We start from the raw sequence: 27,485 nt of genomic DNA, 5'->3' as shown, positions 1-27,485 counted from the left end.
AGAAAATTAAACACACTCGTAAATGCATTATTATAACTAAGTGAAATATATTGAACAACTGATAAAGAGAAAGGTAGAAAAACAAGAATGTTCTAAAGCTCCATTCCCATTTTGAAATTAATTAAATTACATACCAAGAAATGATAAATAACAATTTAACAATAAGAATACCACTAATGAAGCATAAGAAGAAGAGAATGCCTCTAAACAAACACATTATTTTGTGACTAATTGAGTATCAAATAGAGAGTAAAAATAATAAAGATTAATTTAGAAGATGTATCACACTCAAAAGACACAATCTACAGGGATTAGGACAGGATATCATAATATCTTTCAAAGTACCAAGCTAAATGTTGTAATAATTAACATACCCAACTCACAAATAAGTTTACAGAACATGAGATGCCGCATGGTTTTAACACAGATTCTAAGAACACTTTAACCTCAAATATGCTAGTAGAGAAAGGAGTGGTATAAATATGTGTAGATATTATAGAAACTGAATTCCCAAATTAAACCCTCAATCTTTTTTGAGAGCCATCATCCAAATCATCTAGTAATGGACCTAATATCAAGAGTCATTATTTGAAAATCTAGTGCATATTTGAGTTTTGAAAATTTGCTTTTCATGCAGTATAAGATCTGGCCACCATCCTGTTGAAGTATGTGTTGTTAAAACATCCAACAAAGAGTCTTCTTCCTTCTCTGGACTTTGCAACAAAAGCGCGCCACTCCATTTGGTATCTCTCTTCCAAATTCCATCTGGGATTGAAATAATTTGTCAATCCTTGATGGGCCTACCTTCTGTTATGAAGTCTGATTTTACAAGCAACATCACAGCTAAGCTTTCTATCTAATAAGACTGCCTTAACTAGTATAGCATCATGCAGTTTTTTCCAGATAAAAAGTGAAACTTTGCAGAAATTTTAACTTTCCACAATATTTTCTAGACTTCACTGTTAACATTATTAGTTCTAGCACTGTTACTGTCATCATCACCTCCCATTCTCAAATACCTCATTCCCACATGCCGGAACACTATCCTTGTGGTAGTAAAAAGGTCAAGTACCTTAGAAACAAAATTATTTTGTTCTATAAATGTAAGGCTCCCCTCAACTGGCAGGAGATCCTACGGATAGGTTAAAATAGAATGAAAACAGAATCTTAGAAGCCAAAAAACACAAGCAGTGAATGTCCGTGGACATCAAGTGATTTTCCTGTTCAAGTCCTTTTTTTTTTTAAAGTAAATAATTCATTAACAAGTAGGGGTGTGGAACCCATGTACATGATGTCCACATATTACACTTATTAGCCACAAACCAATCAAATGCCTAATAAGCTTCATCTTTAAAACAAAGTTCCCCAAAACTACACCAATAGACAACCATAATAATACAATAGATTAAAAAATAAAGAATTAAAGGCTCAACCTAAATGAAAAATATACATAAAAATTAAAACAACAATGGTCTTCCTATAAACAATTATTGTGAATATTGAAATTATATTGGGCACATTGATAGATCACTATTAAAATTGTCATGGGTTTTTATTTCTTCAATGAAAGTACATTGTGTGTGGGTGAGAGTCAAATTACTGTGTAGCACCTCCCAACTAGTGGCCATTATATGTGTTGCTTGACATTTGGATTTTTCCCAAGAATACAGCCACGATGAGCAGGAAAGCTGCACTCTGCACAGTAGTAGAACCATTGCTTGGGATCTCGTTCTTCTTCACAGATATCACAGTAATATTCACCGGAGTCATCTTCAAGAGTATAACGGAGGTTGAAGGGATGTTCATGTTGGTTGTACCATGTGGTTTGTGGTAGTGTAGCACATTTAAAGTCTAGAGCAAATTCACAAGTGGAACAGCGGAATACATTATACCGTTTAGAATTACAATTACTACAATTTTGTAGAGAGTTTGTCTTGGAGAGGTAAAGACGATGCTCATGACAGGCAAGAGTGAGGGGGTTTGATAATAAAATACATTGAACATTGTAATTACGCTTGCATATTTGACAGTTGTATTTTAAGCCGTTGCACCTCTGGGCACAGGTAATACAGAAAAAAGAAGCTTGCTGATAACTGAGGGTGAGAGGGTGTTCATGAATTGGGTATCGTTTTATTTTGGGTAATTTAGAACAAGATTGATGAAGAAAGAAGCTACACGGGGTACAACTGTAAAATGGAGAGAGAATGGATTGTACGCACCCGTTGCATTTTGTGTTATTCGGAATCTCATCAGTAAGCTTCAAATCATGCACGTGACTGAAGTGTTTGATTTCTGTGGCTATTTGAGTTCCGTCCTCCCCCACAGTGGTTTTTATGACTTTGCAAATTTCTGAGTCAAAGGATTGATGGAGCTCTGGATCTTCAGATTTTGACTCGGTGGACTGCTCCTCTTTAAGTTCCTCCAAATTTATGAACTCCCTATTATGGGGGAGCATAGCACAATAGAGGTGGGCAGCAAAATCGCATCTTGAGCAATAGTAAAGGCAGAGTGTATCCACTTTTCGAACACAGAGTAGGCAAATTGTAGAGTCGGATTGATGGACTTCAAGAGAAGGGGTGAGGTGGAGAGGGTGGTTGTGACGATCAACTTTCAGTCTGCGTGGGCAAGCAGCACAACGTGAATGTATACCGAAATCGCATTGGGCACAAAGGTAGGGCAGATTGCCTTCTTTGCCACAGAAGTCGCAAGTGAACTTCAACAGCTTCCAAGTGCGGGTCAATTGGTGGTCATGGACTTCAGTTTGGATGGTGAGTGGTAAAGAAGAACATCTGATGTGAATGTTGAAGTTGCAACGGTAACAACAATAACTGTATTCATGACTCTTTTCTTCGCAGACGTCGCATTTGCTAAATCTATCATATTCTTCTCTGTTGTTATCACGATATGTAGATCTGCCGAAGAGAATAAGAGGATGATTTGGGTGTGAGGGATGGTGCAACCCAATGGGTAGTTCCGCACACGATTTATGATGATAGTAGTAACCATCGCAATCGCTTTCTATACAACTGTAGCTAGGACCAAATACTGGTTCGAAGCACCCCCAACAAAGACGTCCACTTCTCTCGTCTTCATTAAAGACCAACGGATGCTGCAAATGCCGCCAATGTTGAAGCTTCATCGTCTGGACAACATCAAATTTGGTTAGAAAATAATGACAGTGCAAAACAAACTGAGAAAGAGAGATGCACATGAGATATTTGATTGAAGGCTGGTAGCATTTGTTTTCTGACTAATTATCATCAAGTCACATGGAACAATCAGTAAAGTTTTGTATAAAGAGTAAAGACCAATACCAAATAGACAATCTGGCACCTCTCCACTACGCTTAGACGCTAATGCTCTCGCTGGCTGGGCTTGCTCAAATTTGATTTGGAAATCCAATTTTCAATGTCAGCTTGTGAGATTAGAGGTGAGGATTCTGGGATTTTAAGAAAGATAGGAGACATTTGGGTTCGTTCGGAGGTGGATGCTCTCAGCATTTGGGTTCAAGTGAGTGAGTGTTGCACTTGCACGCAGATCAGGTGTCTGATTTGTAGACATGGCAAAACGGGTCAGAATTTTCTGACCCGACCCGACCCGACCCGAAAAATACCCGACCCGATCCCATTTTTTTGACCCGAAGTAAAAACGGGTTGACCCGTGACCCGACCCGTGTTTTGTGCGGGTTAACCCGACCCGACCCGAACCCGAACCATTTTTTTAAAACTTTTTTTTTGGTAAAAAAAAATAGTGAAATTAAGACAATATTGGTTTAATTGTTTATTGTGAGTTTTAAGGAAACAATTGATACATTTACATAACTGTATGCAAATTAATTGAAAAATAAATGATTGAGCATTCTGTAATGAGTAAAGATTTTTAGATATCAAATAGCAAAGTACATGCCAAGATAATCTGGTTACAATAAAGTTAAAAACAGATTTAAAATTGTAAATATGTGTGAGACACATTCACAAGTGTGAAAATAGTAAAGCCAAAGTATCAAATTAGCATAAATTATGAATGCTTAGATCTATTTTTTAACAATTTATGTTCAAAATAAACGGCTTTTCAAAATAAATTATGATATTTCCTAGAGTGTGTGCTGCTTAACAATGATATGATCTTCATAAAAGAGACTAGGTATAAATAAGTAAGCAATCAAACTTTAATGTATATCTCAAATTGAAATAGAGTGTCAACCATAATTGATAATAGATTATAAAATTAATTTTTAAAATTGTAACTTTCTTATATGTTTTTATTCTTTATCAAATGAGTTGTCCAATAAGTCATTTGTAATTTTTTTTTTTGGGAATGTTGATATTGTGTAAAAATAAAACTTGTATATTTGTTTTACTTATCTTTGTGTTGTTTTGTTTTAGATAGCAATGTTAGGATTTGTATAATTTTAAAATTATTGAATAAGTATTAATAAGTTTAACTGAGTTTATTCATGATATAAGTAGTGAATTCAAAATAATGCATTTTACATCAAGTAATATGTTGCATAACTATCTAAATGGCAAATACATATTATTTTCTTTATAATAAAAATAAATAAAATAAATAAAAAATTTCATGTGAAAAATACGGGTCAACCCGGCCCAACCCGACCCGACCCGCAACCCGATTGACCCGAACCCGTTTTCAACCCGCTTAAAATGACCCGTTTTTGACCCGTGACCTGATTGACCCGACCCGAACCCGACCCGACCCGCCCGTTTTGCCATGTCTACTGATTTGGGGGCGAAAATGGGTAATTACCCATAAAAAACAAACTATTTAGTTTGTAGGGTCAGTTTACAAACTATATATATTTTTAGCAACTCGAGCCTGGAAATCGAGTCTTAGAGACTCGATTTCCAACCCAAAAATAAAATATTAATGACCCAAAATGCAACCCAAAATGCAGAAACAGCGGAAAAAAAAGGCAGAAAGAAAGAAATAAAAAAAGAAAGAGAAGAAGAAGAAGAAGGAATGGCGACACAGGCCGCGCGCGACAGATCCAGGCCGGCGACCCAGGCTGTGCGCGAACCAGGTTGCCGCGCGACCCCTTCTCTGGTTTTTTTTTTTTTTTTTTTTTTCTTTCTTCTCTGATGAACGCGTTGTTGTGGTTTTCTTTTCCTTGTGGTTTTTTTTTGTTTTCGTTTTAAATGTAAATCGAGTCTTAGAAACTCGATTTTCATGTAGATGTCATGTGGAAAAAGTGCCACATCAGGTAGAAACAACCCATGAAAATCGAGTCTTAGAGGCTCGATTTAGGGTCCCAAAATCGAGTCTTTGAGGCTCGAGTTGCTAGAAATATATATAGTTTGTAAATGGACCCTACTAACTATATAGTTTGTTTTTTATGGGTAATTACCCATTTTCGCCTTTGGGTCTTGTAAAAGTAAAGTTGTTGGATTTGGAACAAGCGGTAATTAAAAATAAAGTTTATAAAAAAAAATTTAATTACAAATAAAAGGCTGTTAATAAATATTAAATAAAGCTTGTGATTTAGTATACCTAAAGTAATGCTTACTGGTTTTTTTTTTTCAATGTAAAATGTGGAAAACAATTTTTAAATATTGAGATAGATAATAATTTTTTTAAATGAGTATTAAAAAAATATTATGAATTTTCAATGAATATTTGGTAAGCAATAGGCACAATGTATAAGTTGTTCTTTACATTACAAATGGAATTAGATTTTATTAGCGTCCTTCTGTCAAATATTTGACTGTAAGAGCATCTTTTTTTGAAGTTTTGGAGGCATGAGTCAAGTGAGTGTTGCACTCACACGCACATCAAGTGTTTGATTTGGGTCTTGTAAGTAAAGTTGTTGGAGTTGGAAGAAGTAATTAAAAATAATAAGCATTGGGGACTTGGGGCGTTTGTCAAATTGGGGCTGTACCGGCTAGCAGCATATTTTGTCAGTTAATAAACATAACTTGTAATTTAATTTCCTTAAATTTTATTTTATTTTATTGTTAATTTTTATTTCATTTTTGCACTGTAAAAGGTAGAAAAATTTTAAATATTAAGATAGATAAGATTTTTTTTAAAATGAGTATGGATTTAAGTTTGGTACTAGTAGTAAGAAATAGAGATAGAGAAATAGAGAGGGGAGATGTACAGTATCCAGAATAGATGCATTTTCAATCTTAGTGTCGGAATCAGAGGATGACTCATTTTCATCTTCGTTTGGGTCGACATTGGAGTCGCTTCCACTAGCTTCCAAATCGTTTTTGTTGTTATGCTGGACGTATGGAAAGTCCTCAGAGGAACTCGTCACTGTGGCAAGAGAGATGGCACAGTCAAGTCTCTTATTTCTGTTCATAGTTCACATTGCACATCTCTCTCTCTCTCCCTCCCCACACATTTGCGTTACAAAGTTTGGCTCCAACTACTAATAGGAAAATCACATTAGTCCTTGTTATGTGCAATGCACATAACTTATTTAACTCAATCAACTAAGTGAGTCACGCGCAATATACGTGACGGGACACACATTATCTCCTAAAAATAATCATAATAGTTTATGACTCATCATTTTATACCAAAAATTATTTTTTTGGGACAACTGGAACAATTTTTTTTTTTAAAAATATAAAAATAAAAAATAAAGTTACCAACAAATAAAATAAAATGCTTACTTACAATCTAAAGGGTTTTTTTTTTTTTTTTTTAATAATAATTAAAAGATAGAAAACTAAGGGTATTAGTATAAGTGTATAACTAGAATATTTCCATTAAAAAAAATAAAAGTATAACATGAATATTTGATAGACATAACGGGTTTAAGTAACCCTTTACAAAAGAATTTGGATTTGATTTAGGTCTGCATCTAAAAGTGCTGAACCAAATATCCCCTAATTTTTTTGGTCTCACACTCCAATATAAAATTATGGAATTAAGGAAAAGGTGCCTAAAGGGTAGGGATAAATATTAAGACATTAATTCTAAGAAAAAAAAATACAGACATTATTCTTGCACAATACAAGTTCCAATCATGTCTTTAATTGATACCACAATTATTATTATTATGTTAGAGAAGTGGAATTTGTTTTAGTTTATTTTGTTTATGTCAATAAATATTCATTATAATTAAAAAAAAGTTAGACTTTATGTAATTTTACAAAAGTTGTTCTACTAAATAACTTTATTTTATAATTATAGTTTTCTAAGCCTAAGTAAATATTCTACATGTTGAGAGCAATACTCTTTCCTCTCATATAATAGAGGGTATTACTATTTAAATTCATGGTAGAAACCCACCATTTTTTAGGGAACTGATTATTGCTCCAAAAGTATTCAATATTTTTCATCAAATCTAATGTTAAAATAAATTTCTTTGCATAAGTAAGATGGGAGGCATTTGGAGGGAAGGAAGATGCAAACACAAAGACAACACGCGATGTGTTATCGAAGAGGAAACCGAAGCCCTCGGCGTAAAACCTCTCCGCCGCCCTCCAAGCGGTAAACAATCCACTAGACAATGTAGTTGGGATACATGGACAGTAATAGACCCTCCAAGCCTAATCTACCCAGTGCACCTAAGCCTTCCAAGCTTCTTGCTCCAACGAGGTTGCGCCGAACCTTTTTCTTTTCTAGCTTCCCGGATTCCGCTACTAGACCGTAGCATCAACCAATGTAGATTGGTTCCTTCCTAACTGCTTCCTAGAAAACCAAACAACCCTCTCACAGTGATGAATATGGTGAGAACAAGGTTTTGGTAGAATGCCTTTCAAGGATTTGACAATGGAGAGGAAGAGAGTTGAGGAATTTGAAGAGACTCTAATGTATAGATTGTAGGTGAATCAATCTCGTTTTACTCTAGGGTTTTTCTCTCAAAATTCTCTCTGGAAGCTCTCTTTCATTTGTGGGTATAAGGGGTATTTATACTGGAGTGAGAAAGGAATGTGAAACGTCACGAGATAACCGTATGGCCAGTTGTCCTGTAGTACTCCAGCTAGCATGACTGTTCACCTTCTGGCATGCTTGGCACGTGTGCTGCATCTGGCGGCTTGCAGTCGCGAGCCACCCACGAGATCAAGCCGCGAGTCTCTGTTTTCTTACACACTTTTGAGCAATCAACACTCTATCTCACTCACTACCCTTACAACAAACCCACCTAAATACAAGGTTACTAAATGCTGAAATACAAGCAAATTTGGCACGGAATAAAGTCAATAAGATGGTTGATTAAATTCAACCTTACATAAACTTAAAAAGAAAAGTGAGTAATTACAAAAACTTATAGTGTTATAATTGTAAATTGAAACTTTACAAACTCTAGATCTCTAAACCCTACAAAACCCTAAATCTCTAAAACTTCTTATAAATATCTTGTTTTATTTTATTTTTGTTGAACTATGTTATTTTGATCGTGGGTTGCAGACTTGAAGTATATGCATTGTTTTTGGGATGTAAAAAACTTATTTCTATATGGATTTTATATTTAATTTTATGCGGATTGAAATGGGTTGTGTCACATTTGTGTCAACCTAACACGATCTGTTTATTAAGCATGTCAAATGGGTCAGGTCATGTCAACCCGCCTTATTAACAAGTCAGATTAGGGTTGAAGGGTCACGTCACAATTATTAAATGGGTCGGGTTTGAGTTGAGCCATTTGTTGAATACCCCTACCTAGACACGACATGAATACGACACGAATATGACACATTAACCTGAATTGACACCGCTAAGTTATTGCTTAGTTATTTTATAAGTGAGAATTTAGATTTATATCAAAACACAATGGCTATAAATTTGAATGTTTCTATCAATTATTTGAGTAATATCTCGTGTAATTTTGTTATGAGTTTTGATTATTCTCCTTTAAAAGAATGGAGAATTTGAATAATTTATTTGAAACTTCAAAAGTTTAGTAGTACAAAATAAATTTGAAAAACATAGTGCACTGTAACATAATTTTAAAGAATATGGATCACCTCATAAAGAAATAATATCAATCAAACACATCCAAAACAAGAGAATAATATATTGGTAGAAATTGAAAGATGGAAAATAATTTTAGAAATTGTTTAATTTTTAGAAAGAACAAATTACTTAAAACAAACTTTAGAGAAAAAAATTATATATTATATCACAATTACAAAATAGTTATCTATGTGTGGGTCTGCGACTAGTCAATATATCAATATTGTAAGGACACGATTCGTAACGACCCGTAACAGTGTTGGGTTCGTACGTAAAAAGGCCCAAACAATATCATTTGTAGAGCGTGGGTTTGAAAGGCTAGGCCCTAATCACCAGACGGTGGGTTTCTCGTGGTATACATACATGGTTAAGTCGTTTTCGCCCTAAGAGTCTTTCTCCTGGAGGCGGGCTGGGAGGCTCTGGTTTTTGGCCATTTTTCCCAGCTCCTTCCCTGAATTGCTTATTTTTCCTTTTATACTAGTCTGTCTTCCTTATCCAACGTCCGCATGTGGAGTTCGATTTTCCAAGACTGATACTTGTCCCATCAGCCCATACCCAGAGTGGTTGGGGGTGGTTGTAAAAGCTGAAGGGTATGGCTCTACCAGGTGCAGAGTATTGAATGGCAGTAAGTGCAGCTTTCCCTTTGTCCTTGGTCGTTAAACTATCTAGGGTGTCCTTCCCTATTGACATAGATATTTTTAGATTTTTTCCCGACTGTTTCTGTTCCGTTTTTGTCCTTCCTTCCAGGGGGACCTCGAACATGCCGAGGACTGAATCGTCCTCGGCTGTGTCCCAGGACTATTTTGTACTTGTATTACCTATCCTTGGCTATAACCTTCCTCGGCTCGGGCCTTGGGCCCCAATGAATAATTGGGCCAAGGCCACAGATCATCAGGCCCTACAAATATATTACTAAAAACTGAAGCGTAGCATTTAATGTTACTACTCTTCTATTGAGCCACGTCAGCAACCATGTCATTATCAATTTTTTTTCAATTTTTTTATACAATTTTTTAACATTTAAAGTGAATTAAAAACTCTATTATATTACAATCAAAATATCATATTTAATTTATCTTATTTTTAACTATTCTTATTTATTATTAAATTTTCAATTCCATTTTAACTTTTCATATCCCCACTACTCTCTACCTTAACTTTCTACAACCTTTCTCATTTCATTTCAACTTTTCATATCCCCACTACTCTCAATATTAATATTATTCTATCTTTTTATCTTTCTTTATTTTTTACTCTTCTTATTCTTATCCTCATGCTATAAAATTGTCATTCTCCCTCTTATTCCATGCATAATTTCTATTTTTCCACACACAAAAGCCCCCCCCCCTCTCTCTCTCTCTCTCTCTCTCTATATATATTTATATATATATATATATATTTTTCCTTCAATTTTTGGTATATATATATATATATATATATTTTTTTTTTTAAAAAAAATTTTAGTGTAACAGGTTGACCATCAAAACATATTGATGCAGTATTGAAAGCTCCACCAATTGCATCGCAAAAATCAGTTTTAGACTACTAGAAGTCAGTTAGTTTGCTAAAATTGGAATTGACAGGTAATCCAGCTTGATACGATTTAGTTTTATATTTTATGTTGTTATCTTTTTTATTCACATTGGTTGTTAAATGTTATATTATTGCATTATAAAGATAGTATATAAGAATAGAATATTATTTTATTACATAGCATAACTAAAATAATATGGTGTTTATTGCTATACATTTCATTTTTATTATTTTATTCTCCTCTTATTTTATTCAACATTTAAATTTAGCAACATCCTCCATATCATAATTATTTATATTTTGTCTCATTTTTTTTAAAAATTAAACGTATAATATTTTATTCAATAAATAAAAATTATTCTTATAAAGTCTTCCCATGAAATGTTACAATGCATCAATGGAAAAATGAAATACAAAACAAATATCAATTTAGAAACATTCAATTTAAAAAAAAAAAAAAGAATAAACAATTTCTTATAAAGTATTCCCATAAAAAGATACAATGCATTAATAGAAAAAGAGAATACAAAACACATGCTATTTTAGAAACACTAAATTTATAATAATAATAATAATAATATCAAACCAAACATATCATAAAATAATAAACTAATAGTTATGGATGTACTAACTTCATGGTAGCAAAATGGAGTAAAATAAAAATAAAAATAAACGTTACAATATGCATATTTAGTACATTAGAATTATCATCAAATTTGGGAAAACAATAGGATGTTAACAAAGAGGGAGAGAAAGAGATTAGTAAAAGAAATCAAACGTCAATTAAATAAATTAATTAGTAACCGTTAATTGGAAAACAAAGAGACCGACGGCTAAAGGAGTAAAAAATTAATTAAAGATGACCCTACGAATGTTATTATAAACTTTACAATGCAAATAAATAAATCGTTAAATTCACTTAATTAAATCATATAATCAACAATTAAATAAAATCATACAAAATTTAAACTTGAAACTAATTAAACTCTAATCTAGAAAATCATATTTATTATCAAAACTAAAAGGAAAACGTTCTTCAGTAATAATAGAAATATATAAGAAATAAAGATGAAAATTTTCAAAATCTTTTTTTTTTTTGACATTTCATTTAACATTATTTATAAATAATAAAATATATAAAAAAGTCCTTAAATGCTTATATTCTTCACACACCATGACTTTTAAAATCTAATGAAAGGTTCAAAGAATTTAACTCTCATTTAATGCCTCTATTATGAAAATCAATAGTCAATAAAATATGATAATAGTAAGAAACGTTATAAATGAGAACATGAAAAAACTAATTAGCCACTATTATTATGGAATAGATGTTTTTTTTTTTTTAATTTTTTTTTTATGCATCTAAGAAAATGAAATGTATAGGGTTTACTTATTAAGGTATATGTAAAGATTCATGTTAAAAAAATATGTAAAGGTTTTTTAAAAAAAAAAAGTAGATGTAAGGTTTTTATTAACTTAAAAGACAATGAAAAACCAATTTTCAATTACTACAACCGTCGCTACTTTATAAATCACAGACAACACTATATTCAATATCCTAAACAACATAGTTAGGTCCTTTTGGATATACACTACCATATTTAACTTATAAATTACAACCCAAATCAATCATACAATTACACAATGAAAGCATGAACATGTAACATGTATTACCTTCTGAATTATTGCTTGGAATTTTCACAATTATTGAAAGAGAATCTCCAAATTTAATTTTTAGAAAACATCAAGACAAGGTGAATTTTATTCTTTTTAACTTTCATAAAAAAAAAAAAAAATTACGCACATTATTTCAACCCTTATGGAAAAGAAGGTTTACATGTAGCATGCAAAACGTGTTTAATTGACTTAGAGATGTAAAAATTAGTCAACCAACTATGGTAGAATTAAGGTTTCAAATTTTAAATAAAACAATTCTACAATAATAAAAAATTATTTTGTGATAAATATGATTATGAAATGCATTACTTTTCATTAAATTAGTTCAAATTACAAAATAATAATAATGAGATCACCATAAAAAATAATCACGTGCAACGCGCGGGTCTGTGACTAGTAAAGATAAAAGTTAAGAACATGAATCAACGTTACTCTAATGATAGTTACACGTTGCCTTTTTGAAAGCATCTTCCCCTAGTCATTTTTATATAAAATATACAAAATATGATAAAACTCAAATGCCCATCATCAAAATAAAAAATAAAAAATTGGTGGGTTTTTGATAATATCATTTGCTTTCGAAATGAGCTTTTTAATGGTCCTTGCCACTCCATTGCATGGTGCCTTCAAGAGTAATCATTGGGGTACAGTAGTGCCACACTGAATAGTTACTTCACTGCCTATATTTTTTTTTTTATAATCAAAATGGGGACAAGGTGACCATGTGTGACTCACTCTCTTGGGTGTGACCATAGGGACACTCTTCACTAGGGAATGTTGGATTGAGCCATAGCTACTATGACTGGGGTGTCACAGATCTCACCATAGCACCCTAAGAGAGCTAGTAGTACAGGGCACAATGCATGAGTGCTCCTACCTCCCATCCCCCATACTCACCAAGGTTCGAACGAGGGATCATTGCGCATGCGCGCGGGAACCTTACCGCTAGGCCACCCCTCTTAGGATAGTTACTTCACTGTCTTTAGAATCAGAACATGAGTTTGCTAATATAATGATGAATTTTCATTTATAATGTTTGATATGGTTTTTTGGGACTGATAGTAGAAAAATTGACAGATAAGTCACCCTTATACTCTATAGAACTGTACATGACATTTTTGAAAATCGTTGGATCATTTTCCTTGTTCGAAAATCTCCTCCCTTCTTCCACTACGCCCCAAAGAGTAAACTAGGACTGATTCATTCATGTTTTCAATCATTTGGAATTTGGGTTCTTCTACTTAATTTTGTCGAAATAAAGACGGAACCAAAAAATAATGCATAAATACAAATTCCGTATATTTGCTTTTCTACAATTGGCTGGTTAGAAGAACAGAGATCAATGCAAAACATATACAGCTTATGAGATAAAAGTTTCAGCAACTCAACTAAAAACAAATGCCTGTATATTTATATATCTTTGATTTCTTACAGATATAGCAGCCAGTCTCTAGCATTTAAGTAATAATCTTGATAAGAGATTACTTATTCCTTTTTTCTTTTGTTTTGTTTTGTTTTCTTTTTTTTTTTCTTTTTTTTGCTTAAGAAGAGATTACTTATTCACAATTTTATTGTGGTAAGACACTCACAATTGTAATTAAAAAACAAAAAGAAAAGAAAAAGAAGACAATCATAACTAATGTGATTTCAGTACAAGAAGCCTCATCATTCAAGATGCTAGGGTCATGCTTGGGCAACTATCCACAGTGCAAGCCAAGATGTCCCTGTAATCCTGGGAGATTCTGAAAGAGTCGTAAACCTTTCCATCCCTGCTCTTCTTGTACTCAAACAACAGGTTTGAATGGTCAAATGCTGTAAGTTTTATGAATCCATAGTCATAGTCTCTAAAGAAACTCCATTTGGTTTGGAGGGTTGTAAAAGGTGAAAGGCTTGCTCCTGCACCACCAGCAACCACATGAATTGTTCCATTCAAGGTGCCCTTATAGTAGTGCTTCTCTTCATTGGTGCAAATATTCTGCAAAGAAAATGGCAATGAATTGTTAGTATAAAGAAGCTTGCAATTCAATAAATTTTCAGACTCAATTGCCTGTAGCTAATATTTATCTCACAAGTAGCATGTCCCATGTCTTTTGAAAGGAGGCGCTACTGTATCTGATAGTTAAGGAGTGTTTGGATATTTTTCAGTAATGTTGACTTTGTAAAAAAGAAAAGAAAAAAAAAAGGAAGGGAAATGATAAGGACTACATGAAAATTTTGTTTTGGTGTTACTTGCGTTCTGTTTTCCAATTATGGAGTTTTTTTTTTTTTTTTTTTTTTTTTCAAACTTAAAAATTATAATGATAAAAAAAATTTATAGTGGAGACTGAAGAACCGCGACTGTGCAATTTTGACTTCAAGATTTACTTACTGCTCAACTACCGCAATCCTACTACAGTTGAAATGCTTGCCTTAATAGGCTATATAGACCATTTTAAGTCAGGTCCATGAAGGGTTTGTTAAAAGCATTTATAAGATATTAGAACCAAAAGAGCCAAGTAATCTTAATACACCATATAATTCTGCGAAGTCTGTCCTCTTTGTGTGTATCTAGAAAAAGCATATACAAATGACTTTTAGATGGAAAGCAGATACAGATTTGCTGTCTTAAGTTAAATCAAGAAAAGTGGAACCCCTTATTACTAATGTAGCTAATATTACTATTGCTGTCCTTCTTGTTGTTTTTGTTTTTTCTTGGAGATTTTCTGCTTGAGAAAAGCTAATGAAAGATAATTCTCAGAGATGGGGAAAAAGTAATCAAATAAGTCTATATTCTACAGGTCAGTAACTCGTTATTTACAAAACATATACATAACATTAGCAGGTTATTCTGAAACCTGCTACCCAAAATCACATTTCATTGTGACCATATTTGACTTAAGTTTAGAGGCACAATGAAAATGTTGTAGTTTCCTTTGAAACAATTCATATTAACTTCCTTGTTGGAGTGAGATGCATAAAAAAGATATGGATAAGTAACATCTTTTTCATGCAGAAATTATAAGAATACCTGGTATATGGGACATGTCCTTTCATAATTGTGCACATGGCCATACACAGCAATGTCCACCTTGTATTTCTGCCACAGCTTTTGCAGGCTCTCCCTCCCCATTGGTTCCTCAAATGATCCTTCAACTGCATAACTGACACCAGATGAATAACCAAGTACTCGATGTGCAAGAAAAATTAGCCATGGTTGGCTTTGCCTATCAACTGATGCCAAGCAATGCTCAATGTACTTGTACTGCTCGGTTCCTTCCCTCCAGTCATGTTCAGTGTCAGCCATGCAGAAGTGGAACATGCCATAATCGGTGGAGTACCTGGAAAATGAAATTAATATTGTTTACGCCAGTTTCTTGCACATCTAGAAATTAAGTCCTATTGTAGGCCACATATGGGGAGATTGATGTACCGGTACAATATTAATAAAACATATAAATACACAGCTATAGGTGAATGCCAATCACTTAGCAATCTACTTTGTCATATAAAAACACAGACATATAGGTGAATGGAAAGCAAAACAAATTTGTAATGATATTCCTGTACCAGAATTTGGCTCTGTTCTCAGCAGGGACATAAAACATAGTCTCCGCCAACACGCCACATTCCCCCCCCCCCCCCCCCCAGAGTCCATATTCCCGTAGAATGATCCAGTCCCTGGCCAGTCACGCTCATGGTTACCACTGTAAGGATTGTTCACCAGGTGGCACATAAGACAAGGTACAAGACAAGTATAAGCTCAAATATTATGAGTGATATTTTAAGATGAAACCTTGCAATCATGTATGGCACGGTTGATGCAATTGGCTCAACCTGTGCAGTAAATTGGTCCCACTGTGAAATGTATCCATTTGCATAACAAATATCTCCAATGTGGAAAACTATATCAATGTTCTTTAAGTCTCTAATAAGCTCTCGAGTAGTGTTAAGAGAGCCACGCTGGAAATTGTCATATTCTTTGGAACCATCAGCTTCATCCTGCAGAGGGAAAGGTTTAAGCAAAATTCCAGAAACTACATAAAAATTGGATAGGGCTTCATAATCTTAAACATTGATCCTAAAACTTAAAGTAGCAAATTTTCAATACAATGCAGATTTGATCTTGGAGATCAATATTCTGAGTTTAAGAGAATGAAATTACTGTGCATTCAAAGTGAGAAATTGAATATACTACTGTAAGCTCAGGCAGATATATGTACATTTAATATTATAACAAAAAAAAAAAAAAAACTAAGCAAGATAAATTAGTATGCTGCTGATGATAAATATAAATAAATTGCACTAACCCACACACGAGTCATTTATTAGCCATGGCTGCAATATGGGATATAATAATTTAGATGTACATAAAATTTTCCAATAGAGTTCAAACCTTCCCCATGTCACCAAAAATATTACACGTTGTAGAGAATTTTGACTAGGATAAGGAGATGCTCTAAACTGATATTGTTGACTCCAAACATATGTACCATTGAACAATTTATGCCCCAGCTTGTAAGTATATCTGTATAATCATCAATAAAAAAACATAATTAAATGTTGAGTTACTCATAAGTTGAAAAGCTGAAAGTAAAATTTCAACAAAGTACCCAACCAATAACTTCTATGGTTCCTATCTTATAGTCAAAACCAATCTAGTGAAAACAAATTTAGTCCCATGTGACCATGCCTCTTTGAGGGTTGTAAGAACCAAAAATATTGCCAAGGACAACAAATTTAGTCCTCTCATCCCACCCAAGATCTGAGTTCAATAAAAAGGATATGAGTTCATACTAAACAAAATTGCAACTCCAAAAACATACTTTCAAGAAGTTAAAATGCATAAAACACATGTAACACCCTAACTAGCACTGTCAATATGGTTTATTATCAAGAATTAAACTAACTTTATATATATATATATATATATATATGTATATTTATATTTTTTCGAGCACGGTACCTGGGCTGATATTATTAACTGTGCTAACCTTGTATAGCAACCAATATAATATGAAGCTCAAAAGAATGTCAAGATACTATCTTCCCATTAAAAGCAGAATGAATGCAAAATATGAATGAAATTGAAACTCCAAAAACATACTTTCAAGAAGCTAAACTGCATAAAATACATGAAACACCCTAACTAGCACTGTCAATATAGTTATTATCAAAAATCAGACAGACTTAATACAGCAAACAGCATAATATATAGCTCAAAAGCAATTCAAGATACTATCTTTCCCCCTTGAAAGCAGAATTGAATTGCAAAACACTGGCTTATACACACCGATATTATCAACCAAATGAACCCAACAAAATGGAAAGCCCAATTAAATTTCCACAATAGGCTTACATTGCAAGTTTACAAATACACCAAAGAAATACCTCTGCTTACTGATTCTACTGCAAAGGAAGCTGAATAACAATTGAGAATCCAAAACAAGCAACTGGGTATTCACCTAAACGTCAGTAAGAAGCACAAGATAAGAAAAAGAAAGAAATTTGGTGCACTTGTAGAGAATTGTACTGCCAAGAGCCAAAGGTCAACGTGAAACAAATAAATAAACCAAAGATGGTAAATTTGTAAATAATTTAAATTGAGGAATTTAAGAAATTATAGAAAAACATTGGACTTTGGAATATATAAGAGAAGATTCGACCGTTGGTAACGAGATTAAAGCTGAGTTGTCACTTGTTCATCGATGGACATACTACGAAATACCCTCTTTTTCCTTCTTTCTTTCGGGTTTGGGGGATTAGAACCCAAGTTTAGTTTAGTTTAAAAGAAGATGTTCACTATGTCTGTATTTGGTAGCCTACAAATTTATGGTAGGCTTACAATGCAGTCCTTTTTGGAAGAGAAACGTTACCTTAAGGAAATTTTTACAATAAATTTTAAGTGACAAGTTATTATTAGTTGTTACGAGTAAACAAAAAAAAAGTAATTTAAGGTTTGGATTCAAATTTGAATCAATAACAGCTTGTTACTAAGATTTATTATAAAAATATTATAGAAATACCACTTCTCTTTTTGAAAAGTTGGTTGGTTTTACGTGCTAGTGTTTTTAGCCTTATCCAGTGTTGTTCTTTTTGGGAAGTTGGGGTTGGTTTTTTAGTGCCAGTGTTTTTAGCATCAGTCATAGATAATTGGGATCAAAACGATGTTTTGACTTATATCCCATTGTTTATAAATAAATAAACTATCATATTGAATCAATAACAGCTTACCACTTAAGATTTATTGTGAAAGTGTTGCAAAGATATCACTTCTCTTTTTGAAAAGTTGGTTGGTTTTACGGTGCTAGTATTTTTAGCCTTATCCAGTGCTATTCTTTTTGGGAAATTGGGGTTGGTTTTTTAGTGCGAGTGTTTTTAGCATCAATGATAGGTAGCTGGGATCAAAAAAAGAAGAAGAAGAAGAAGAAGACTATTATATCCTATTCTAATAATATTCCAAAACTTGTTTGGTTGTTTCCTTTTTCTTGCTTGGTTTGCTTATGTTTGATTACAACTTATAAATAACATTTTTTCCCCTTAAGAAATAATTAATCTCAATAGGATCTTCTAAAAAGTTTGACTTACTTCTAATACTTTTTCAATTGGATATCTCATTTTGTTTTAAATATACAATAACAATTTTCCTAAAAAAAAAAAAATACAATAGCAAGCAGTTGTGGGTTTTAATCTCCATATCTTTAAATGGAAAACCGAAATTCTTTGTTTAAATGTGTGCAAAAAGCAAAACGTGAGTGTGAAAATACCACATAGATCTCGAGTCTTTAAGACTCGAGTTTCAACATGAGTCCGATAGCCTCGCACCGCGAGTGTGAAAATGCCACATAGATCTCGAGTCTTTAAGACTCGAGTTTCATGCAAAAAAATTTCACCTATAGTGGCGTTTTTAAGCCTTACAGTGACGTTTTAAAGCCCTATAGCGGCGTTTTCCTGCAAAAAAATTTTTATACGTACCAGGTTTTGGGAGCCCTATAGTGGCGTTTTTAAGCCCTATAGTGATGTTTTAAAGCCCTATAGCGGCGTTTTTCTGAATTTTTGGAAATCGAGTCTTCAAAACTCGATTTTCACATCGATTTTTTCTCACTTTAAACCCATCTTCTTACAAATCGAGACTTAAAAACTCGAGTTTTAGACACTCGAGATGCTAGTTTTCAACATTGTTTTGAAATGTGACAACTAACTAAATTTTTTAATATTTATTGTTATTTAGAAAAAAAATTCAAGATAATAGGTATGCCCATAGCCTTGTAGCTAGATTGACATCTCCCCTTGCACAAAATGATTGGGAGTCTAAAGGGAAAAATGTTCGAATTGTAAGGTTAACAGCATATTGTAACTATCTCAAAATAAAAAGTAAAAGTTATGAACAATGCCACACTGAACAATTGATTCACTGTTTCTTCATCATTAGAACATGAGTTTACTGATAAAATTATGATGATATTTCATTTACAATGTTTGATATGATCGGAGTTGGAAGATCAGAGATCATGATATAGCAACATGTCCCTAACATTCAAGTATTGATGTTGATAAAATATTACTTATTCACAATTATATTGTGGTAAGACAATCATAATTGTTAATAAAAATTTAAATTAAAAATAAAATAAAAAAGAAGAAGTAGAAAGAAGACAATCATAAGTAATGTGAAGTCACTACAAGAACCCTTATCATTCAAGATGCTAGGGTCATACTTGGGCAACTATCCACAGTGCAAGCCAAGATGTCCCTGTAATCCCGGGAGATTCTAAAAGAGTCATCGACTTTTCCATCGCTGCTCTTCTTGTACTCAAACAACAGGTTTGAATGGTCAAATGCTGTTAAGTTTTATGAATCCATAGTCGTAGTCTCTAAAGAAACTCCATTTGGTTTGGAGGGTTGTAAATTGTGTAAGGCTTGCTCCTCCAACACCAGCAACCACATGAATTGTTCCATTCAAGGGACCCTTATAGTAATGCTTTTCTTCATTTGTGCAAATATTCTGCAAAAAATGACAATGAATTGTTAGTTTAAAAAAGCTTGGAATTCAATACATTTTCGGACTCAGTTAATATTTATTTCACAAGTAGCATGTCCCATGTCTTTTGAAAAGAGGTTCTGCTATATCTGACAGTTAAGGAGTATTTGGATATTTGAGTATAAAAATAAGAATTAAAAAAATAAAAATAAATAAACAGATGTGAGAAGGACAACTATTTCTTGAAAATTTTGTTTTGGTCTTACCTGTTTTCTGTTTTCAAATTATAGAATGTTTTTTTGTTCAAACTCTAAAGTCATAATGATAACAAATATATAAATAGTGGAGACTGGAGAGTCATGTGCAAGTTTTGACTTCAAGATTTACTCAGTGCAGAACTGCTGCAATCCTACTATAGTAGAGATGCTTGCCCTAATAGGTTATAGACCATTTTAAGTCAAGTCTATGAAGTATTTGTTCAAAGCATTTATAAGATATTAGAACCAAAAGAGCCAAGGAACCTTAATACACATATAATTCTGTGAAGTGTGAAGTCTGTCATCTTCATGCGTTTCTAGAAAAGCCATAGAAATGACTTTCAAATGGAAATCAGATACAGATTTGCTATCTAAGTAACATCAAGAGAAGCAGAACCCCTTATTTCTAATGTAGCTAATATTACTATTGTTGTCCTTTTTGTTGTTTTTGCTTTTTCTTGGAGATTTTCTGCTTGAGAAAAGCTAATGAAGGATCATTCTTGGAAAAAAGTAATTAGATAAGTCTATATTCTACTGGCCAGTAACTTGTTAGTTACAAAACATATAAATAACATTAGCAGGTTATAAACCTGCTATCCAAAATCACATTTCATTGTGACACAATTTGACCTAAAGGCACAATGAAAATGTTGTAGTTTCCTTTGAAACAATTCATATTTATTTACATGTAGGAGAGAGATACCATAAAAATGATATGGACAAGGAACATCCATGTCACGCAGAAATTTATAAGGATACCTGGTATATGGGGCATGTCCTTTCATAATTATGCACATGGCCATACACAGCGATGTCCACCTTGTATTTTTGCCAGAGCTTTTGTAGGCTCTCCCTCCCCATTGGTTCCTCAAATGATCCTTCATCTGCATAATTGCTACCAGATGAATAACCAAGTACTCGATGTGCAAGAAAAATTAGCCATGGTTGCTTTTGCCTGTCAATTGATGCCAAGCAATGCTCAATGAACTTGTATTGCTCGGTTCCCTCCCTCCAGTCATGTTCAGTGTCAGCTATGCAGAAGCGGAAGATGCCATAATCGGTGGAGTACCTGGAAAATGAAAATAATATTGTTTAAACCAGTTTCTTGCACATCTAGAAATAAGTCCAAGTATAGAAGTTATATTGTAGGCAACATATGGGGAGATTGATGTACTGATACATTTATTAATAAAACATATAAATACACAACTATAGGTGAATGCCAATCACTTTGCAATCCACTTTTCATATAAATACATAGAGATACAGATGAATGGAAAGCTAATCAAATTCAAAAGGGTGTAAATATTTCTGTACCAGAATTTGGCTCTGTTTTCTGCAGGGACATAAAAACATAGTCTCAGCCAACACACCACATTCCCCCCAGAGTCTGTGTTCCCATAGAAGGATCCAGTCCCTAGCCAGTCACGTTCATGGTTACCACTGCAAGGATTGATCACCAATTGGCACATAAGACAAAATACTTTGATAATAAGACAAAGTACAAGCAAGTATAAGCTCATATATTATGATGAAACCTCGCAATCATGTATGGCACGGTTGATGCAATTGGCTCACAACATACACTGCATTGGGCCACAACTCGTTCAGAAAACTAGTATGTATAAATCCAGGATCACGCCATCCCACTGTCCTTGCTCGTGCACCTGCTCATATGCATGAATAAGTTGAATTATGGACCAATGGGAAAGAACTCAAGAACAGATTTTGGGTGATATTTGAACGGTATTGAAAAGCAAAATGAACCATCAGGCAATTATTTTGCAAATGTGTCAACTCCCAGATAGTTTTTAACAAAACAAAATTCAAAGTTAAGAATTTTACACACCACACATGCTGTTACGATCAAAAGTCAGTGTCCCAGCTGGGGAAGGCACTTGGTTTCCTCCTTTTGGACCCCACTCAACAAAAGCTCCTGCCTCATTGATCCCATATCCACTTGTCCATGTCACAGTCATCTGAGTATCAATTCAAAACCATGTTATCTCCTTGAAATTGTAAGCTTCTTAATGTAAAAGCAGTAACATTAGAATAAGTATCACATGTTATTAGTTCAACGAAAAAAAGAGAGTAGAAGAAGGTGCTAAAAAGCTAGTGGAACACAAGCTTCAAGGTAAATGAATGGCTTTAAAGTACAACGCAAAACAGGTAGGAAAAATACTTGTGCTTTGTTGATGGTCTTTGCACAAAATAAGCAGACCTACTCTTGTTATGTCATGTATGAGCTTCAATTATTAAAAGAAAAGAAAAATTGGATTTACTTCATTCCATAGTTTCCCTTGAGCTAAGCGTGGGTAAACTGGTGCATTTGGATTTGCAAAAGCTACTTGATTTGAAACTGCCACCAGCTTAGGCTGTTATACAGAAAATAAATACATAAGAAAACAAATTGCAGAAAAGGTCAATCAAGTTTGAAATGCAAATAGCAAAAAGAAAGCTTTTAATGTAAAAAAGAGAGGCCATGAAAATGGATAAAGAAAATGAAGGAAGACAAGAGGAGAGCCAAAAGGACATAGGTAGAGGCCTTGCAAGAAGCCATCACTGCCAAGGTTTTAAAGAAAATATGGAGTCAGCATTCAGAATAGCATATATGGATTGAGTTAGCCAACCCAAAGTGGTTGAGATTAAGTCTTTGTTGTATATATACTATAATCCATCAAGCAGTGATCACAAGCATTGTTTATATATGAAATTTCCAAAATATCAAAAGATGAATATTTTTTTTCTTTCTTTCTTTTGAAGAACTAAACAGGAAAACGAAATATTTCATTGCATAATAACTATTGCTTCATATGAAACAAATAAGTTATCACATCATATGCAGATATTGACATTTGTAAGCGTACATTTGATAAACCACCAAAAAATAGTGCAAATGAGAAATCTGATCTCTGATTAATCAGCTGAAGCTTCAAATATCCTTTACCAGAAATCTGATCTCTGATACTGCAAAAGAAAACAATCTAGTTCACTCTTTTAGCTCCTTTTCTATTCAAAGAAGATCTGGGCAAGAAGAATTTTAGAAAGTCATTGTGCTGTGCAGGATGAACCTTGATAGGTGCAGAGCATAGTAGTGGAGGATGAACCGTAGTTTTCTCTTGAGGGCAGGTGGAAGAACTGAAAATGTTGAAGTGAAAGAGCTTCCAATTAGACCAATGCCACTTAGGTTTATTACAAGCACAAAAAAACAAGAAAAGCTCACAAGGTTCGAAATGTAGACTAAAAGTTCAGAAATGCAATGACATTTACTCACTTGAAATTGGCAGGAGAAAATACTCCTATCCAATCATTAGCCGATGGCTTTGGAGAACTGTACTCCAATGTCACCCATTCTGTAGTTTGCTCCTAAAACAGTCAACAAAACTTGCATCAATCGCAAAACAAAATCTATGTTATGCACAATTTTAGTGGTTTGATCCCCAATACAAACTACAATCCACATAGGAAATTCAATAGCCATATTTTACAACTAAAAAGCCTGCAAACTGAAGATCATCAAGTTCAATCAAACAAGTTCCTGATTAAAATACATATGCTAAATAATTAGGTAGAGATGAAAGAAGCACAATGCTGTTGAGGCTTACCTTTAATCCGAGGACTGTAGGAGAAGCTTTAACATAAGCATTGCAATTAAGATCAACTGTTGCCTTATGAATCGCAATTTTCGACAGAGGCTGATCCCCATGTGACCATGCCTCTTGAAGGATTGTAAGAACCAAAAAATTGCCAAGGAGACGAAATTTAGTCCTCTCATCCCACCCAAGATATGAGTTCAATAAAAAGGATATGTGTTCATACTTCAAAGTGAAATGCAACTCCAAAGACAATACTTAAAAAAAGGTAAAATGCATAAAACACATGTAACACTGTCAATATGCTTTATTATCAAAATTTAAACTAACTTAATACAGCAACCAATATAATATGAAGCTCACAAGCACCTCAAGAGCAGAACGAATGCAAAATAGGAATGAAATTGCAACTCCAAAAAACATGCTTTCAAAAAGTTAACATAAAGTTTAAAAGCATAAATGAATTGCAAAATATTGGCATATACCCACCAATGTTATCAATCAAATGTGCCCAACAAAACCAGAAGCCCAATCAAATTCCCATAGAAGGTTTACATTACAAGTTTACAAATACACCACAGGAATACCTCTACTTGCTGATTCTACTGCAAAGGAAGCTGAATAACAGCTGAGAATCCAAAATAAGCAACTAGGTATTCACCTAAACTTCAGTAAGAAGCACAAGATAAGAAAAAGAGAGAAACTTGGTGGACCTGTAGAGAATTGAATTGCAAAGAACCAAAGTTGAACGTGAAACATATAAATAAACCAAAGATGCTAAATCTGTAAATAAATATAAAATTGGGAATTTCAAAAATCAAAGAAAAACTTTTGATGTAGGAATATCTTAGAGAAGATTCGACCGTTATTAGCCACAAACCAATAAAATGCCTAATAAGCTTCATCTTAAAAACAAAGTTCCCCAAAACTACACCAATAGACAACCATAATAATACAATAGATTAAAAAATAAAGAATTAAAGGCTCAACCTAAATGAAAAATATACATAAAAATTAAAACAACATTGTTCTTGTGATTCCTCTTTTCTCTCAAATGTAGAAGCAGCAGAACTGTCATGAATGAGCTGCATAAACTTTAAGCTTTATTTTTATGTGCCACCCACTTTCAACCAAACAATTCTAGACCATATAACATATCTCAAAATGAATTATCACACTGGTACTACTCACTGAAAAATGTTTCAAGCACTCATAGACAATAAAATGTCACGTTTTGGTTGTCTACTTGATTGTCACAGGAATTTTCTGTTCTTATCAATATGCATCTACGGTCTTTCATATTCCAACAAGAAACTAGAGGAAACAATATCTTTATGGGCAAAAAATAATAATAATAGTAATATCCAATGGTAACATAGTCGCAATAAAAAAACTAAAGGCTCAACCCAAATGAAAAATATACAAATAAAAATTAAAACAACATTGGTCTTTCTATAAACAATTATTGTGAATGTTGAAATTACACTGGGCACATTGATAGATCACTTTTAACATTGTCATTGGTCTTTATTTCTTCAATGAAAGTACATTGTGTGTGGGTGAAAGTCAAATTACTGTGTAGCACCTCCCAACTGGTGGCCATTATATGTGTTACTTGACATTTGGATTTTCCCCAAGAATACAGTCACGATGAGCGGGAAAGCTGCACTCTGCACAGTAGTAGAACCACTGCTTGGGATCTCGTTCTTCTTCACAGATATCACAGTAATATTCACCCGAATCATCTTCAGGAGTATAACAGAGGTTGAAGGGATGTTCATGTTGGTTGTACCATGTGGTTTGTGGTAGTGTAGCACATTTAAAGTCTAGAGCAAATTCACAAGTGGAACAACGGAATACACAATAGCTTTCAAAATTACAACTACTACACTTTTGTGGAGAGTTTATCATGGACAGGTAAAGACGATGCTCATGACAGGCAAGAGTGAGGGTGTCTAATAATAAAATACATTGAACATTGAAATTATACGGGCATATTTGACAGTTATATGTTAAGCCGTTGCACCTCTGGCCACAGGCATCACAGATAAAAGAAGCTTGCTGATAACTGAGGGTGAGAGGGTGTGGATCAAGTGAGTGTCGTTTTATTTTGGGTAATTCAGAACAAGATTTATGAAGAAAGAAGCTGCACGAGGTACAACTGTAAAATGGAGAGAGAATGGATTGTACGCACCCGTTGCATTTTGTGTTATTCGGAATCTCATCAGTAAGCTTCAAATCATGTTCGTGACTGAAGTGTTTGATTTCTGTGGCTATTTCAGTTCCATCCCCCCTCCCCACAGTGCTTTTTATGACTTTGCAAATTTCTGAGTCAAAGGATTGATGGAGCTTTGGATCTTCAGATTTTGACTCGGTGGACTGCTCCTCTTTAAGTTCCTGCAAATTTATGAACTCCCTATTTCCGGGGCGCATAGCACAATAGAGGTGGGCAGCAAAATCGCATCTTGAGCAATAGTAAAGGCAGAGTGTATCCACTTTTCGAACACAGAGTAGGCAAATTGGAGAGTCGGATTGATGGACTTCAAGAGAAGGGGTGAGGTGGAGAGGGTGGTTGTGACGGAAAACTTTCAGTTTGTGTGGGCAAGCAGCACAACGCGAAATCGCATTGGACACAACAATAGGGCAGATTGCCTTCTTTGCCGCAGAAGTCGCAAGTGAACTTCATCAGCTTCCAAATGCTGCGGGTCAATTGGTGGTCATGGACTTCAGTTTGGATGGTGAGTGATAAAGAGGAACATCTGATGTGAATGTTGAAGTTGCAACGGTAACAACAATAACTGTATTCAACACTCTTTTCTCCGCAGACGTCGCATTTGCTAAATTTGTCACATTCTTCTCTGTTGTTAACATAATATGTATATATGCCGAAGAGAATAAGAGGATGATTTGGGTGTGAGGGATGGTGCAACCCAAGGGGTAGTTCAGCACATGATTTATGATGAACGTACCCTCTGCATCTGTTACAGCTGTAGCTAGGACCAAATACTGGTTCCGTGCACCCAAAACAAAGATCTCCACTTCTCTCGTCTTCATTAAAGACCAACGGATGCTGCCCATGCCCCCAATGTTGAAGCTCCATCGTCTGGACAACATCAAATTTGGTTAGAAAATAATGACAGTGCAAAACAAACTGAGAAAGAGAGAGATGCACATGAGATGTTTGATTGAAGGCTGGTAGTATTTGTTTTCTGACTAATTATCATCAAGTCACATGGAACAATCAGTAAAGTATTGTATAAAGAGTAAAGACCAATACCAAATCGACAATCTCGCACTTCTCCACTAAGCTTAGACGCTAATGCTCTCGCTGGCTGGGCTTGCTCAAATTTGATTTGGAAATCCAATTTTTAATGTCAGCTTGTGAGATTAGAGGTGAGGATTCTGGGATTTTAAGAAAGATACTAGACATTTGGGTTTATTCGGAGGTGGATGCTCTCAGCATTTGGGTTCAAGTGAGTGTTGCACTTGCACACACATCAGGTGTTTGATTTGGGTCTTGTAAAAGTAGAGTTGTTGGAT

General features: G+C 34.0%; 3 protein-coding genes and 1 pseudogene across 13 annotated transcripts in view; 1 reads left to right on the top strand and 3 right to left on the bottom strand.

Moving 5' to 3' along the window:
- Nucleotides 1-27,485, top strand: part of LOC126719016 (uncharacterized) — an 88,736-nt gene that overhangs the window by 20,725 nt on the left and 40,526 nt on the right. The gene's annotated exons all lie outside the window — the stretch shown is intronic.
- Nucleotides 284-27,441, bottom strand: LOC126719015 (uncharacterized). 4 transcript variants are annotated; one of them, XM_050421492.1, is made up of 3 exons: nucleotides 27,223-27,441; nucleotides 2,220-3,142; nucleotides 284-765 (listed from the first exon to the last, which is right to left on the bottom strand). In XM_050421492.1, exons 2-3 carry the CDS (start codon nucleotides 3,137-3,139, stop codon nucleotides 630-632), a joined length of 1,056 nt encoding a protein of 351 aa, XP_050277449.1. In that variant the 5' UTR covers nucleotides 3,140-3,142; nucleotides 27,223-27,441; the 3' UTR covers nucleotides 284-629. The 4 variants fall into 4 exon arrangements, with proteins under 4 accessions (XP_050277449.1, XP_050277448.1, XP_050277447.1 ...); XM_050421491.1 differs by lacking the exon at nucleotides 284-765 and adding an exon at nucleotides 3,315-3,333 and having other exon boundaries at nucleotides 1,383-3,142; nucleotides 27,242-27,437; XM_050421490.1 differs by lacking the exon at nucleotides 284-765 and having other exon boundaries at nucleotides 1,383-3,142; nucleotides 27,223-27,437.
- On the bottom strand, nucleotides 13,523-25,942 carry LOC126719021 (probable inactive purple acid phosphatase 1; annotated as a pseudogene).
- LOC126719018 (probable inactive purple acid phosphatase 1) lies at nucleotides 19,834-21,926 on the bottom strand. The gene is made up of 3 exons (XM_050421507.1): nucleotides 21,670-21,926; nucleotides 21,112-21,421; nucleotides 19,834-20,119 (listed from the first exon to the last, which is right to left on the bottom strand). Exons 1-3 carry the CDS (start codon nucleotides 21,873-21,875, stop codon nucleotides 19,949-19,951), a joined length of 687 nt encoding a protein of 228 aa, XP_050277464.1. The 5' UTR covers nucleotides 21,876-21,926; the 3' UTR covers nucleotides 19,834-19,948.

The sequence above is a fragment of the Quercus robur genome, chromosome 3, assembly GCF_932294415.1.
Source record: "Quercus robur chromosome 3, dhQueRobu3.1, whole genome shotgun sequence".
Lineage (NCBI taxonomy): Eukaryota > Viridiplantae > Streptophyta > Magnoliopsida > Fagales > Fagaceae > Quercus > Quercus robur.
Note: the sequence above shows the minus strand (reverse complement) of the source record. Positions and strands in the feature narration are given on the sequence as shown.